Raw genomic sequence first — 17,892 nt, forward strand, 5'->3', positions numbered from 1 at the left:
CCACTCCTACTCACAGCACTACCAGCTCAGACTTCTGTCCCTTCCTCCCAACTCTTTAGCCTGAACTCCTACTCCTGCAAAGCCTCCCCTCACAGACTTGGGCACATGCTCACCACTGCTATCCACCCCCTTCCTCACCCTGTGCTGTGGACAGGGCTCAGTCTTCTCATTTCTGTGTTGCTGTCTGGCACAGAGTGGACATAATAAGGTCAATGTGCCAGGCTAGGCACTGCATTGTGGGGTAGGCCTTCGGTGAACGGTGGTGGAATGAACGAACTGAAGAGAGGAAGTGAAGGAAACCAGAAGATAGGTTGGATAAAACGTTGGTTTGTTAGCATGGTCAGTTCAGGTTAAAGAAATGACAATTTACTAGTATTTCATTCACTTGCTTCAATTCTTGATATCCCATTGTTTTTATGCTATGTAAGTTTGGGGAGTGGAACTTCAGATCTTACTATGTGGATATGCCTCACTGCACCTACCACCAACCTGCTCCAATTCTTGCCAAACAAAAACCACCTATAGAATTGCACCTACTAAAAAAAACTAAATTCTGTCAAACAGAAGTATTTGAAAGTACTGGTTTAACGAAAGGCATCCAATCCACTATGTATTTACAAAACTAACCACACATTTCATGCTTGCCATGCACAGAAAAGCAGCCAACAAGCACCAAAGAAAACCAGACTGACAAATTCACAGGGCTCACTACACATACCATGGAGAGACATCAAACACCAAGAGAAAAGTTAAAGGGAAACTTACAATTACCTGCTGGTCTGAGGGGATAAATTCAAGAGCTTTCTGGATAACACGACAGCCATACATCTGCAGTGCCAATGACAGGACATGGCCCCGAATCCGTTCTGCCAAAGCCAGCTTCTGTTCAAGGCTGCCAAACTAGACATAATATATGGGTGAACACCATTAGGTAGAAAGAAACCAAAGAATGCACACATTCATTATTCTTTATCAATCACTGGTATAGTCTCCTTTAGCCCTTGTCACCTGTGATTTAACTAAATTTCTTGAGTAAAAAGCCTGTTTTTTTTCTTCAAGCCAATATTCTCCGCCTTGAAATCCAACATCGGTAGTAAATATTTGTTCAATAAACATGAAGTATCACAAAGCTGCCATCAAGTCATTAATAATAGTAAATGAATTTATTCTCCGTTAATTACAAGAACATTTATATTTATTCTAAAATTAGTAATACATGCGGGAGACATTATGAAGGTTTTGGAAAATGTTTAGCGGTTTCAGGAACTTGTTGCAGCAAATCTATAGCACTTCAGGTATCTGAGGCCATGGGTTAAAAAGTTCTTATATCTATATGAAGTTTAAGCTGAAGCACATAAATTAGTGTCCTACATCATTCCAACAATGTGATATTGTCTCTTCATATCAGACAACAGAACCAGGGGGGAAAGTTAGCAGAATGAAAATCAGGAGATAATGTTAACTATGATAATGTTAAAAACCTCCATAGACCAGTTTTCTATGCCTGGCTTTTATATTTTCATTTGAACAGCTTAATCCTGGACTGGAGGAGACTTTATGAATAATCAGCTTTCCCAACCTATTCATTTCTGACCTAAGGGATTAAGGTCCAGGGACGTTCCCTAAATCAGGCAAGTTCTCTAGCTTGTCTCCATTCACATGGCTGTAATTTACTCTTCATTCTGCCACCCTAGCTCTGTTAACCCCTGAAGCTGGGCATTTCTGTATTTTTACATCTCCAACAAAATCACAGTGAAAAAGACATTGTAAGATCAACAATACAAGAATCATATTTAGGTTAGTTTCTTAATCTGTAGATGGAGAATTCAAATGATTCAAGTCTTCATGCAAAAAACTGAGAAGAGGAAGGTTACTAGTGAGCCATTTTTATTTTTATATTGTATTATAGTAAACCATATTATACTATATTACACTACACTATACCATACTCTATATTCACACAAATATCTTTTGTTTGGCAGCAGGTAATGTACAGAGTTACAGCATTTCCTCCTTTTTCAGATTCTTCCTCTCAATGCTTCATTCCTTTCTGGACTTATAATTTGGGGTGGTTGACACCAGTACATAGGGTCAACAATGGTAAACAAAACAAAACAAAAAAAAATCTTATCTTTCTGACATTTACTTTAATAGGGCAAAAGACATTAATAGAACAATTTCATTAATCCGTTCCAAAGACAAGGACCAGACAACTATTCAAATTAACAGAGGTAAAATAAGGAACCAAGTATAAAGGATCACCCAAGAAGTATTTAGCAATGCTCATCACTACAGTTTATGATGAAAACTACTTGAGTTGGTGTTTAAGATAATTTTCTAGGAACCCTCTCCCGCCCCAAAACCCTCCCCCACCCTGTCTCAAAATAATTCATTTCCAAAACATTTTATTGTGATCCTTCCTACTAAAATTACCTTATAAGAATTATTTCCTCCAAAATTGACATATTAGTGAAACTATTGTTAACAATCAGAAATAATGTGCTAGATCCTAAGTAGTTCTCCAAACACATTTCCAAAATGATGGACTTATCTACTTGGGTATTTAAATGATATACTGCTGCTAATGAATTAGGGAAACATCAAAAACTTATTTAAAAACACCACACACACTTCATTCTAGGACTGGAAAGGCACCGAAATTCTAAAAAGTTAACAAAAATTAAAATGCTCTGGAGATTCTCTATAGTGAAAGGATAGAAAGTATAAAGTCTTACTTCAAAGAATTTCTGAATGACATAATTTCCAAATACATCCACCATTAGCTGGTAAGCCGCCTGGAGGATCTCATTGAAAACAAGCTGGCGCTCAGCTGGTGTGGCACGCTCGAGTTTCAGCTGAATGAATCTGAAGTACAAATCAAAAGGGACAATCATAGCATTTTAGGAAAACGGGAATAAAGGTTAGTTAGCTCTATTCATATAATGTATCAGTTTTGAAACTCAGTCTCTCTGTGTATATGTTGTTTAACTGAATCACTGGCTCACTTAATTGAAGAATTTCTAAAAAGGAAAAAACTTCCATAGTGTGAAGTATCCCTTAACCTAACTGAGCTTTTAAACATAAATTTAAAGTTTAGGCTTTTTCATTACATAGGATACGTGTACACAAATGCATTACATGAGGCATAAAAAGGGAAAAGGAAAAGGGTCAGGAAAAGAGGAGGGAATGAAGGTAAACATGACACAGGGAAAACCTGACTTCTGTTTTTAAGAAACTAAGTACCACATCTATAAACTCCAAGTTCAGGGCCCTTACTATAATTTTGAACTCATATTCTTATGAAGCACTCCTCATTAATGATGTGAAACGAAACTCCATGTTATAAATGTTTGTATCATCTTTTGAGGCAGCAGCTACTCAATCTGCCTCTTTTCAGTGCAGATGAATATACTGAAAAAACTGTTATTTCTGAATCTGGTCTGTAGGATGCAAGTGTAAGAAATCCTTGCCCAATTAGCAAGCGGGCAGAACATAAAGAGGAACATAAAGGAGCTGTTTGTGGAGAGAGAGAGAGAGAGAGAGAGAGAGAGAAGTAGAGACAAATAGGAAAGAATGAATGATTCAACCACAATTGTGCCTTTTCCCCAGGACCAGGATTCCTTTTTGTGAAGCCCACTGGAGCACTATAACAGGGAAGGTTCAATTCTGTCTCTTGTAGTAGCCACTTCTCTCACCTCTATTCAGACTCTCCCTTCTACAGAACAGAATAAGAAAAGCTGTGGAGTTTTCTTACTCCTGAGCACCAGAAATCCAAACACTTATTTGCTCAGTGTCTCTGAGAGCAAGATTCTCAATAATGATTAAAGTGGCAAAAATTTATGTCTCTTTGTGTTTCTGTTTCTTAATTTGTGGGCATCCTGAGAAATTCTCATGAATCAGGAGCACCAGACTTCAGTAAGGTAAAAGCTTTGTTTTAACCATGTGATCCAGACTATTAGATAGCTTGTTTCAATTACTTATATATCTGGTAGCCCTCATATCTACAGCCCTCTGTCGGCATCATATTAAAAGACAAGCTGTGCTTCAGTTATCACATGGCAATTCACTTAGTGTTTACCTTATCTGAGGTACAGAAATTAAAGCATTAAATTTTCAGTTACCTTAAATGCCAAAGCTAAGTCCTCACCTGGACCCATGCTGGTCTTGGGAAAATTCCATTATATGCCCGGCAATCTCCCGCAGTTGTAAATTGGGGTACCGATTATTTCGAAAATCTTCCAAAAGCCTGCTCCTGCCAGAGGGCATAACATCAGACATTCCGTATCGCAAGCGAGAGGAAGAAAAGAGGGTGCTGCTGGGGCTGAAGAGGCTGGAGGCACTGCTCGCGCTGCGGTACTTGGCTTCAGCACCTGGGGCAGCAGAGATGTATCTTCCACTGCCATTTGTGAGTCCTCCTGTTGATTACACAACAGCAGTGTCTTAACAGAGGCAATAGCATCCCCCACACATGAAAGCCGGCATCACCTCTGATTTCTTTTCAATTCTGTTGCTTTGTGTTAAGTCAATTCTATTTGTGTCACAATCTTCACAAGGCCAACTCACCAAACTTAAAGGAAACTTTTGCACAAAAATTGAGAGGGAAATGCTTTTAACCACTAGTAGGAGACAGCTAATAACAGTGGAGCAACAGTGTAGCCTTCAGTAAATAAAATGATGAGGAAAATGTCTGGCATGTGAACCAGCACTTAAGCACCAGGTATCAGAAAACATGAAATGCACAGAGATTTCAATGGTTTTCCATTCCGAGCTCTGTGAATATTTTCGCCACTCGAAAATAATCCCCATTTCCATTAAAACTCTAAAAAAAAATTCAGGTGCCCAAATTAGTCTAGATTTATACAGTGAACTCCTCCCCCCTCCAAAACACTATCTTTGAAGGAATGGCTTGTTTACTAATTTAGAATGGAGGCAATTAAGAGGTAGGAAAAAAAGAAGATAAGCTTTAAAATGGAACATTTCAAGTACTTCATCAGGGCAGTGTCTAAAATGACTGCAAACAACTTTCATGCCACTGGATATTGCTGTTTTAACTGATAATAAGGAAATATGAATTGTGAAGTATAATTATAGACATAAAACCAAAAGGCTTATCTAAATATAAAACAGAGTAATAAATTATGAGTATATATTTTCAATATTCTTATTTTTTACCAAACATTTTTTAAAAAAATTAAATTATACTATAAAAAGAATAGAAAGCCTTTATTGTGTGGGTTTTATTCCCCCAACAAGGAGGTAAGAAGCACCCCATAAACCACAGCACAGATGAATAACAACAACTCAGAATCCATAAGGAAACTCATGAGTCTGAATGAATGTCTGGGTTGCAGCTTAATGGTAATACAAAAAGATACCTAGTTTGAATTTCTCCACAGAATTCTAGGGCCCAGCTTCAGTTGTCTAAGTCTCAATGAGAGAGACAGAACCAGAAGGAAATGACTCATTGTTAAAATTTGGAAAACATTTACTAAGCACTTGGCCTATACCAAAGCTCTATGTATTTCACATACACTTCCTACTGAATTCTCACTGGCATTTTTTAAAAATGAAAATTTATTTATGTAAAAGGAAATTAAGGTCCAAAAAGATGACATTCTTGTCCAGAGATATGAAATCCAAAATTATCATGACCAATATTTGTCACACGATTCTTGACACAAGAATCAGTGCCTTCATACTACAGAAGATTCATTTTCATACCCAGTTAAATCAATTTTTCTGATTCTAAAGGTTATTGCTGTTCTTGTGAAATTACAACGTATTTCTTAATCCAAATGGAAAATATTTCTTTAAGGAAAGAGATCAGGTTTAAACCACTACTTACAGTAGAATTTTGCTTAAAATATAATTTTCTTAAATTATATTTTAAGCAAACCACTCAAACCACCCTGTCCCATGGAAAGAGAAACACTTGTGAAATTGAAAGTCCAGAAGAATAAGCTCTAAGACTGAAACCTAATCATAGGACCAGAGAATGTTTCTCACCCCCTCCCCCGCTCTCACCAACTTACTATAAAAGTCTATTTACAGCCATTTCTTTAACCTGATACATCAAATCTAACCATTAAAAAGTAATTACAAGGTATATCCAAAAGAGCAAATACTACACCTTTGAAGAGCAAGCATCAGAAATATACACGCCAGGGATGCTTAACTATCAGATCAAAAGTTTAAACCAACTATGATTAATATGCTAAGTAAACAGCACACAATAGAGATTGTAAGTGGAGAGAGATGGAAATCCTAAGAACCAACTAGAAATACTACAGAGAAAAAACCTTCAAGGGAGAATGCCTGTGATGTGCTTATTAGCAGACTGCACATGGCTGAGTGAAGAATCTCTGAGACAGAGGATACACTGACGGAATGCACAAACACCAAAACGGAAAAAGAACAATAACTCAGAAAAATCAGAACAGATTATCCAAGGACTGCAAGCAAGTATAAAAGGTATAAAATACACACAATGGGAGTACCCAAAAAAAGCGTGAAACAATGACCAAAAAATTTCCCCAAATTAATGCCAGGCACCAAACCATGGATCCAGGAAGCTCAGAGGACATCAAGAAGGATAAATGCCCATAAACCTACACCTCCACATGTCATTTTCAAATATAGAATACCAAGGAAAGAACAGAGAAAGAACAGAAGAACAAGACAAAAATTGCATCCAAACTCTCAAAAAATATGCAAGCAAGACGAGAGAGCAGTAAGAGAGTTAAGTGTGTTATATTTGAAAGTGGATAGCCTACGTAAGCCACAAGTGAGGATTACGGATCTAGTTGTTAATAATAATCACATGATTATATTAATACTGCTATATGAAAAATATAACACACTTAAGCCAAACAAAATAAATATTTGTAAAATTTGCCTTGCTTGGCGCCATAAGAAATTTTATTTATACTACTAAACATGCATATGGATGTGTATATATATATTTATGGATGAAATGAGGAGATTTGACAGAGGAAAGAAAGAAGATACCATATTTTGAAGGAAAAAAAAAATACTGTTATATGCCAACAAGTTTGACAACTTAAGAGGAAATGGACAAATTCCTATAAAGTGACAAAATGATGAGCCTTGATTAAAAAAAAAAGGAGGGGGCCTCCCCAGTGACGCAGCAGCTAAGCCCCACCCGCCAGTGAGGGTCCCACGAGGTGTGCAGACCTCTCCTGCCGTGCCCGCTGCTCCCCTCAGCAGTGTATTTCATGGGTCTGCCTGTTCTGTTCCCTGCTCTGGCTCCGGTGAATTCTCTCGCCCTCTCACGCTTCTGACTGTACCCAGTGCTTGTGTAAATGAATAAATCGTTAAAAAAAAAAAGAAAGAAAGAAAGAAAAAAGAAAAGGAGGATATGGAACTGTAAGACATAAAGAACTTGATGTAAGTAAAAAAAAAAATCTCACATGTAAACAGCTGGATCAGGATGGCTTTTGCTAAATTTTATCATACATTTAAAGAAATAATACAACACTCCATAAACTCTTTCAGAAAACAGAGGAGTTGTACATTTTCCAACATGCATTATAAGAGCAATATTTCACCTTGATAATAATTCAAAGACATCACAAGAAAGGAAACTGACTTTGAACAGAGATAAAAAAAATTCCTCAAGAAATGGGGCCTCCCTGGTGACGCACTGGGTTAAGATGCAGCATTATGAAGCTATCTGCAGCCATTGCAGCACGAGTTTGATCCCCAGGCAGGGAGGTGACCCACATGGTTCAGCAGACCTCTCCTGTCTTGCCACTGCTACCCTCAGCAGTGTATCTCAGTAGATCTGCCTGTTCTGTTTCCCACTCTGTCTCTGGTGAATCCTGTCACCCCCTACACCTCTGGCCTGTACCCCAGTTCTTGTATGCATAATAATTTTTTTAAAAAAAGAATTAGCAAACCAAGCGACTTACCCCTCCAATGTCAGATTGGATTAACATCCCAAAACATATACTGTATGAATATGAAATATAAAAACCCTCTTTATTTACAGATGACATGATCCTATATATACAAAAAATTCTAAGGAATCCATCCAAAACTATTAGAATATGTAAGTACAGTTTACTTGTAGAATGTAAAATCAATATGCAAAAATCAATTATATATCTATAAACAAACAACCCAAAAATAAAATACATTTTTATTCACAGTAACATAGTAAAAGTATGTAGGAACAAATTAAAAGATGTATGAAACTCAGAAAGTTTAGTTTTTGACTGAAAATACCAAAACTTTGCTGGAGCAAAATGAGATGATTCATCACCTCATATAATGTACAAAAATTAACTCAAACTGGATCATAAGCTTAGCTGTAAGATCTAGAACAATAAAAATTTTAAAACATTGAAGAAAAATTAAGATGTGAGTTGGACAAAGAATTTCTATACCAAAAGTGATAAACTGGATCTCACCAAAATGAGTAACTAATGTATTTCAAAAGACATTATTTAAAAAATGCAAAGACGTGAAAGACCAGCAGATATATGCAAAACACATATTTAATTAGCTACTAGTATACAGAATATATAACAAACTCTTACAGCTCTGTAAGACAACAAATATCACAATGGAAATATGAGCAAAAAATGAGTAGCCATCTCACCAAGTTACACAAATGGTTAATAAGCACATGAAAAGATGCCCAACATCACTAGCCACAAGTGGAAATTAAAACCATAATGATGTTGTATTTCAAGTCTACCAAAACAGCTATATTAAATAAGCCATATAAGAACAAATGCTAAGTCAGAGAAAAACAAAATACCATATGACTCACCTACATGTAGAATCATTTAAAAAAAACACTACCACCCAACCAAGCTTTTAGATTTGGAGAATAGATTCATGGTTTACCTTTTTTTTTTTTTTTTTTTTTTTTTTTGCGGGGGTGAGATTTGCACATGGGTGCACCCTGGGTACAATGAATAAAGAGAATAAAAAGCTACAAATAAAGTGATTCACAAAGTCTAAAGTACAATATGGCAACTACAGATAACTGTAATCCATATTTGAAAGTTGCTAAGAGAAAACTTTAAGAGATCTCATGTCATGCCACACTCAAAAAAATGCTGTACCTCAGAATAAGTTATTAACTGGACTTAACTCTAGTGATCACTTGGCATATATAAACAAATGTTGGTAATACATACAAATGTTATACACCTGAAAATAATGTCAATTATACCTCAATTTAAAAAACAAAATGGGTGATGGTAGAGAAACCGGAATCCTTACACATTAGTGGTGGGAATATAAAATGAAGCACCAACTTAAACAGGTTTGCAGTTTCTCAAGAAGTTTAACATAAAACTAATGTACAACTCAGCAACTGTATTTCTTAAAGAAATGAAAACATGTAGAAAGACATGCATGCAAATGTTTGTTATTTCTAACAGACAAACACTATCACCAAAAGATGCTCATATCGTGAGTGGTTAGGAAAATGTGGTATATCAATAAAACGGAACACTGTTCAGAAGCAGAAAAGAACAAACCACTGACACACATTACATAATGGATAATTTCAAAACCATGCGTTAAGTACAGAAGCCCAATGAAAAAGGCCACATATTACAAGGTTCCATGACATGAAATGTCCAGAAGAGGCAAATTTAAAACAGAAAATAAACTAGTGGCCAAATGGGGCCATGGGTAGAAATGGAGATTAACTGTAAATAGTCAAGAGATATTTTACCTGATCAGGGGATGTAAAGATTCTACAATTGATTTGATAATTGCACAAATTAGAAAACTAAAAGTCACTGAACTATACACTTAAAATAGGTGAATTTTATGACATATAAGATATAACTCAATAAAATTTTGGGGTTTTGTTTTAAAGAAATTTGGTCTTTAAACAATGGGTAATGAAAAAAGCATTGAAAAATTTTAGGTAGGAACTCAAACATGTAACCGCTGAATTAAAAATGAAGTCACTGATATTTTTTTTCCTCCAGAGTATCCTAACATACATGTGTGACTACTGAAAGAGTGTGTGAAAATGATATGGAGAAAAGATCCACATACAGATAACAGAGATAGAAACTGGAATGTGCGTTCAGGCATTCACTGGCCATGTCATATTATGAAAGTCATTAAACCACACTGAGTGTGTAAAATTATTTGACTATGTAACATAATGAATGCTACTGTTTTATGCTGTAAGGATGGCTTTTAGTGACTCAAAAACTGATGGCTGAACTGGGAGAACATTTTTGCACCCAACACTAATGATAAAGGACTGATCACAAAAATCTGCAAAGAGCTGATGAGACTCAACAACAACAAAGAAAATAATCCAGTCAAAAAATGGGCAGAAGAGCTTAAAAGAAACTTCTCTGAAGAGGAAATGCAAATGGCCAACAGGCATATGAAAAAATGTTCAACATCACTTGTCATCAGGGAAATGCAAATCAAAACTACCATGAGATACCATCTTACACCAGTGAGAATGGCACATATTAAAAAAACTAGCAACAACAAATGTTGGCGAGGGTGTGGAGAAAAAGGAACTCTTCTGCACTGTTGGTGGGAGTGCAAACTGGTCCAACCACTGTGGAAAGCTGTATGGAGATTTCTGGACCTACTAAACATAGAGCTTCCATATGATCCAGCAATTCCACTCCTAGGTATTTACCCAAAGGACACAGAAACATCAATTCCAAAGAACACCTGCACCCCTATGTTTATAGCAGCACTGTTTACAATAGCTAAGCTTTGGAAACAACCCAAATGCCCAAAAATAGATGACTGGATCAAGAAGATGTGGTACATATATACCATGGAATATTACTCAGCATTCAAAAAAGATAAACACATGCAATTTGCAGCAACATGGATGGCGCTGGAAGGGATCATGCTCAGCGAAATAAGCCAAAAAGAAAAAGAAAAATATCGGATGGTCTCACTCATAGCAGGAATCTAGAAAACTTAAATAAGGGACCAGGAAAATGAATAACTATAAGAAAGTGAAAATCAAAATCAACAAAAAACTATGAACCAGAGACACTTTTAGGGGGGCGGGGGTGGGAGGGGAGGGATTGGGGTCAGAATGGGGGGGCTGCAATTGTATGGGGAATATAACAATAAAATTAAAAAAAAAAAAAAAAGGCAAACAATCACCTAAACAATTTAATTGAATCAGTGTTGTCTTTAGTATCCTCTTACTCTAAAGCTATACTCCAGAAATTATGTAATTATGGAAATGAATGTTGAGTAAATAAAACCTGATTTAAAAAAAAAAAAAAAAAACTGATGGCTGGTATTGGTAGTGAAGCAATGTTAACAGAAGCAGCCGTTATTACGTGGTCTAATAAATATCTGACAAAGAAGTAATAGGTTACTTGCACCAAAATGTCTTTAGGGTCTTTCTATAAACACTATTACAAACCAAGTACCACATATCTATTTAATCTAAGTTAAGATTAAAGCTTCTCAATTAAAACAAAAGACTAAAACAAGAACCCACCGCCCAAGGAAACAGAGGGAAGTGAGGCAGTGAGGCAAAGCTACTGCTCATAACACAAAATTCCTCCTCTGGATAGTTGTATGGCTTAAGGAGTGCATGCAGTGACAGGAGGCCAATGTAAATACACACATGTAAATTGCTGAAGAAGGTAATTTTTCTTTAAAGGAAAGGTATGTTAGGAATAAAACTAGGCAGACAGCAAGTCATTAAAATAAGTAACTCACATCAATAGTTATTTCCTACTTCATAGTGGAAACATGAATTAAGAAGGAAATATTTCATTGAATGGTTGATATATTGGAAAGAGGAAAGGCACCATGCATGCAAATGTTTCCAGCTCCATTTTCAAACACCAAGAACCACAGCATTTATTAAAATTGTGAGGTAGACAAGCTACAGCCCACAGGACAAATCTGGCCTGCCACCTATTTTTATAAATCAATGTTTCATTGGAAAATAGCTTCATTCATTCATTTACATCTTGCCTGTTGCTGTTTGCACTTCAACAGCAGAGTTGAACATTCTCTACAAAGACCATCCTGACTATCAAAGTTAAATATGTACTATCTGACTATTTACAAAAAGAATTTTTGCAGAGCTTGTTTGTTAAGTATTCAGTGTAAGATGACACAAATGTTTAAACAATTAAAAGGTAAGATTTCTGGATCTGATAATGTACTAGTTTAAGCAATATTCCAGGCATATCATGTGATAGGCTATATGCTGATACCACGTGTTCTAGAGTAAAAGAGGACTGATTATAAATCTGTACAGAAATGAGAAAACCCAGATAAGGTATTTAAGTCAGTTTCCTCACTTTCGCACAATACTTACACCTTCCTGGTGTGTATGTACAGCCCCCAAAACCATTAACAGTAGCAGGTAATAACTACACAACAAATATTAATTCCTCCCATCTATCAATACATACTACATTGAAACTTTTCTCTAATCCCTTCAAGTTTTCCATTAATCCTCAGTGTGTAAAGTCAGGTACTCTGTCACTAGAAAGCACTGCAGTACAAAGTATCCCATTTTCCTTTCCATCATTATGTAGAGTCCCTACAACTTTTCTAAAGCAATGTCCATATGTAAACTGAGACAATGAATTCTACTACTACGTTCTTACCATGTGAAATTTTAGGCTATACACACATAAATGTCTATATACACACACAATGTTTTGCCTTAAAACTCATGTCATTCAAACGCAGACAAAATTCTTAGTTCTAGAATATATTACCTATCCAGCAGCAAGACTTTTAATTTTAAAAATAATTTCCCATTTTTTGTCTTTCTAAATGAAAGCATGGCATTTGTCTTTAAGTAAGTTCTCATTCCTAAAACCATAAATTCATTTTTAATTTTGATTGTTAAGTGACATAAGTCCATGTAAACTACTGACTTCAGCTGATAATCATGTGTCAGTGAAGACTCAGCAACTGTAATGAATGGACCACTCAGGTAAGGAATTCTGGTAACTAGGTAGGCTATGTGTGTATGGGGCAGATGTTAAGAAGAAATCTCTATACCTGCTCCCAAATATTGCTCTGAATCTAAAGCTACTCCAAAATTTGTTTTAATTAGAAATATTTTTAATATGCAGGATTTAAATACCCTGATTATTCTAGATCAAGCAGCCATGCATGATTTTTCCTAGGAAAATCTTGATCTAGGTCTGTGATCACAGCGTTATTATTAATGACTCTACCACTTACTCTTAAAAGTGTCCCAGCTTGCATAAATTTTATATCACTACTTCTTTGCCTCAAATTTTCCCAACTATGAAATAAATCAATATTCAAATCCAAACTCAATAAGCAATTGGGAAAAGGGAGTGTATACCAAGTTTCTGAGATAAGAAAATATCTCCCATATCTTGAAAGACAGGAATTTTGCCACCCAAAGTGCTATTACAAGTTTTTCATTCTCATCTACTGGTTAGGATCTAATAATCTAATCTAGAATCCTCTCTTCCCTCCTCATTTTCAAAGATCTTGATGACAATGTTTAAATATCCTGTATCTTTAACAACCTAAATGTATAAGTGGGAAACACCTGTCTATTCATTAGCAAACTATTGATGTAGTCTAAGAATGTACATACAAACTTTTTTAAAGAAGCTGACAAGATCAGATGCATTATGTGTAAAAGATACTCAACGTATACATGGGGACGAGGAGTCTGAAAAATGAGGCAAAAATATTAATTGTGGTATTTCAGTGATACTATGTTCTTTATCTGTTGGTATCTCGCAGCTTTATTTAAAATGAACCTGTGCTTTGTTTATAATGAAAGACCCTCACAAGTAGCCAAAGAACAAGATGGTCATACTAAATCTGAAGTGGATATACAGGGACTGCACCCAAATTTCAATAAATCCAAAATTTCTTTGCTATCTAAGGTACAACCTAAGTAACATGAATTACTTTTAGGAAGGTACAGGATACTTCTAGGATAAAGGGATTGTCCTTTGCTTATGCAAAGTGCTTCTAATGTCATCAGTGGCAAGAGACTTGAGTTCAAGGTGGTGTTAGAGTAATGGTTCTTACCCAGGTTTAAGCTTGAAGAGGATCCATGTGAAGAGAGGGAAGGAGGTGGTGTCTGTGAATGTCCTGGTCCCTGACTAGGGAGAGGCATGCCCACGGGTCCAGGAGAGGAGGAAAAGCTAAGGCCGTTATAAAAACTGTGTCCAATGGGGGTCAAGCTGCTCGATGTCCTCTTATAAAGGTCACTGCTGCCAGTCAGGGAGTCACGGCGGGAGCCACTGCCAGTGTTGGAGTTTGCAACTAAAATGGAATTAAAACAATGCAGATAAGAACAGGCCTGTTCTTCGAAGAACAAGCCCAGTGACCTGTTCCTAACACTTTGATCCAGACTCCTTACCACCGCAAATTTGTCAGCAGAGACAGCCTAACTGTTCATGTGGCAGTTCTATGGACAGGGAAAGTAATAAAGAGGACATGGCTCAGGTTAACATGAAATTTTAGCTCAAAACATCACTTGCTAAATTTACCTTCCTTTTGTGTCATATATTACAGTGTAGGGGAAGGTTCAAAAGCCGACAGTCACATAAGCTATGGAAAAGGTGAAAGAAAATGGGCTAGAAAGAATGCCTTTCATCAACCCAAAGGTTCCAGTGGAAAATGGAGTAGAGAAAAAAAAAGATTTGTAAATGGGTTAACTGGCCTGCAGACTCCACAAGACTTAAATATGAAAGCCTCAATGGATTCAATTCAGAAGTATTACTAGTACCCAATTCCAATTTGATACTTTCAAACATGCCCTTCTATTTTGCGATCACATTGTTTTACAAAAAAGCAATTATCCTAATGCTCACCTCACTACTTTCCTGCTCTTTTCCCCCATCGAAACATTAAATATATCTTGTTCCAATATCCTTTCTCCACTTTTCCACCAGATTCACCTTAATTCTTTTCAAAAGACTGGAGAAAACTGATTCTTTAAGGCACCCACTCAACTCAGTCCTGGATGTGGAGTACACTATGCTGTTATCTTTGCTCACTTCCCTCTATTTTTAGCATCCACATTTCTATATTTCCCTCTGTGTTCTTCCCAATGCCTGCAAAAGCCTCCCCAGGTTTTCCATTCCTTCAATCAAACTATGAAAGTGTAAACAAATAGCAACATGAGCGTAAACCTGAAATAGGCCCCAACTATGTCACTGATTTCAATAGTCCACCATCTCAAAGATCTGTGGGATGGCTGCATTCCCATGGGGCTCAGTCCAGATCTGTCTGTGGTATCTGTTCAAGGTTCCATGCATTGTCAGTGTTCCATAAAGATTGCAAAAACAATTAAAATTCAGTTTTAAGAGCACATCAGTCTGATTTCTACCTGCTGTTCCAAACCCTCCAAGGGCTGATCCCAGGGTAGCGCCGAGAGAACTGCTACTTCCAAATCCCAAGGATGTGTTGGCAGGCTGGGCAGAGCCCTGGGAGAAGAGGGAGCTGCTCTGCGAATTGCTGCTCAGAGAGTTGTTGCCATAGAAAGAGCTGGATGCCAGGTTGTTATTGGGCTGCTGCTGGGGTTGGGGCTGAGGCTGCTGGGTTCCTAAAGGGCGAAATGGTCCATTTGTTGTTCCAGCAAGACCACCAGCTGCTCCATTTGCTGAAGCTGCGGCCGCTGCAACAGCTATGAAGAAAGCAAACCAATTGGCTATGAAGGGAACTGGCCACATTTACAAGCTATATTGCTATCCTTTTATGAAAATCTTTTAAAGCTGCCATGTTTTTTGAAAGCAGATACAAACCTTGTAAACAGGACAAATCTATCTTTGATTCCTTTATAGAAGCTTCTACGTTCTATTTCTACTTTCAATTTGAAGTCAAAATACCACTGGAGCAAGTTTCTATGTTAGCTGCTTTTAAAGAGTTTACAGTTTAAAACAGCTATAGATATCAAATGCATTCAAGTTTAAATATGACTACTTCTTAAAATCTCAAATTCCTAAGACTGTGCAGTAATGCTGCTCTGTTCTAGATGTTCGCACTATTGTTCCTCATTAAAAATAGACAGAAGTATATAAAGCTTAAAATAAAAACCTATTATCTCCCCAAACAATTTATTACTCTGGCACTTTTCACCACTCCCTCTCACTTCCTCCATGTCTACCTGCCCCTAGCCCCGCCAAAAAAAATAAAAATAAAAGCATACATTATCTGAAAAGAATAGCAGAGATTTCTGGCAAGAGTGCCACTTATGTGAGTAGTCCAACTTCCTATGTTTTCAGTGGAATGGTTCCTTGCTACTAGTCAGCTGATACTTGCAACCAACAGAATTAGAATCCATTGTGGTTGCTCTGGTTCTCTTTGAAGTTATTACAGGGCAGAATTGCTATATTGAGAATTGCCAGGTGAAGTCTATTTCAACCTATTTTAAGAACATCACCTGTTGCTCCTTTTATATCTCTGATGTGAGTCCATTAAGGTGTACACTCACCTGCTTGTGCAGCTGAGGAACTAATGATGACTGGGGCAGGAGCCACAAGTCGAACAGGAGCTCCTAGACCATTTCTTGCTCCTGCATTCACCACAAGTGCACCTGTTTGGTCATAGTAAGCAGCAGGAGCCAGCACCGGATAACCTGGGAATATCAAGCCAACATGTGAGAATATATATATTTGAAACTAACAATGGTCTTCTGGGCACCAGAATATTATAAATAGTCACAAACTCAATTTTGGGGCTAGACAGACCAAGATTTAGATCCTGAATTCACCACTTAGAGAATAGTAATAAGACCCTGAATCTCTAGTTAGCTGTTTCCTCATCTGTAAAATAAGAAAACAAACCAACCAACCAATACCTGCTTACAAAGTTCTGTGAAGATTAAGTTAAAAGATGAATATGAAAGAGCTGGCCTGACATCTGGCACACAGTAAGTGCAAAACAAAAGACAGTGTATCATCCACAGTGTGAGAAAGGAAATTTGGCAAGATAGGGAATACCTATGCTCTTGAAAGTGCTAATCAAGGTTATCACCAGTCATCATACACAGAAATTCTTGTGTTGTTTTCTTGACTACACAAGTAAAAGAGAATACAAATAATTAAAATCACAGATCTTCCATGTCACATAACCTAAGCACAAACATCTACAACTTAGCAGGAAAAACGTAGACAGGTTTCAGTTAGTAGGATCTTTTAAATATCTTATGAGATGCCATTTCGAGATCCTATTGAATAGTGAGAAATCACAAGCGACTTCCCAATTAAATGTACATGTTATAACTATCAAAATAAATGATGTTACTCACTGAACTCATAAATGGATCAGTTAATTTGGCTATGCTCCAGTCAGTAAGGATCCATTAACTTATGCTGAGGACCTATTTCAAAGCAAGACTCTCAAACTACATCCAATCCATGCAAAGAACAGGATCAAGTGACAGTATGTCAAAATACATATCAATCATATGTAGGTAGCTACAAAGACCCCTTACTACTGGTTCAGGAGAAATCCTAGATATGTAAGGGATGACTATACAAGAATATCAGGAAATTTCTACCTAATATACTGTTTAAAAAAAATCAGTGTAAGGGCCTCCCTGGTGGCACAAGGGGTTAAGCACCGCACTATGAAGCAATCTGCAGCCTCTGCAGCACGAGTTCGATCCCTGGCCAGCCAGGGAGCAACCCACATGGCAAGGCAGACCTCTCCTGACTTGCCCACTGCTCCCCTCAGCAGTGTATTTCAGTCAGTCTGGCTGTTCTGTTCCCCACTCTGTTTCTGATGAGTCCTCTCACCCCCTGCATCTCTGGCCTGTACTCCAGTTTTTGGAAGCATAAATAAATCAATCTTTAAAAAAATCAGTGTAAATGTTGATTCGAGTGGAAGCAGCCGGCGGTTTCCCACCTCTGTGTATGTAGATATATCGACTTT

General features: G+C 37.1%; 1 protein-coding gene across 12 annotated transcripts in view; it reads right to left on the reverse strand.

Moving 5' to 3' along the window:
- The window catches only part of PUM1 (pumilio RNA binding family member 1), a 115,052-nt gene that overhangs the window by 11,932 nt on the left and 85,228 nt on the right, over positions 1 to 17,892 (reverse strand). For 6 of the 12 annotated variants that reach the window (XM_037498696.2, XM_054691345.1, XM_037498697.2 and 3 more), the window contains 6 exons: positions 16,451 to 16,594; positions 15,347 to 15,643; positions 14,041 to 14,277; positions 4,148 to 4,415; positions 2,736 to 2,865; positions 766 to 900 (listed from right to left, as the gene is read on the reverse strand). In XM_037498696.2, coding sequence (XP_037354593.1) covers positions 766 to 900; positions 2,736 to 2,865; positions 4,148 to 4,415; positions 14,041 to 14,277; positions 15,347 to 15,643; positions 16,451 to 16,594 — 1,211 coding nt within the window. The remainder of the gene's footprint in view (positions 1 to 765; positions 901 to 2,735; positions 2,866 to 4,147; positions 4,416 to 14,040; positions 14,278 to 15,346; positions 15,644 to 16,450; positions 16,595 to 17,892) is intronic. The other 6 variants (XM_037498692.2, XM_037498689.2, XM_037498698.2 and 3 more) reach the window with 4 other exon arrangements.

Source organism: Talpa occidentalis, unplaced genomic scaffold, assembly GCF_014898055.3.
Source record: "Talpa occidentalis isolate TD23 unplaced genomic scaffold, MPIMG_talOcc4v2.1 talOcc4.9, whole genome shotgun sequence".
Lineage (NCBI taxonomy): Eukaryota > Metazoa > Chordata > Mammalia > Eulipotyphla > Talpidae > Talpa > Talpa occidentalis.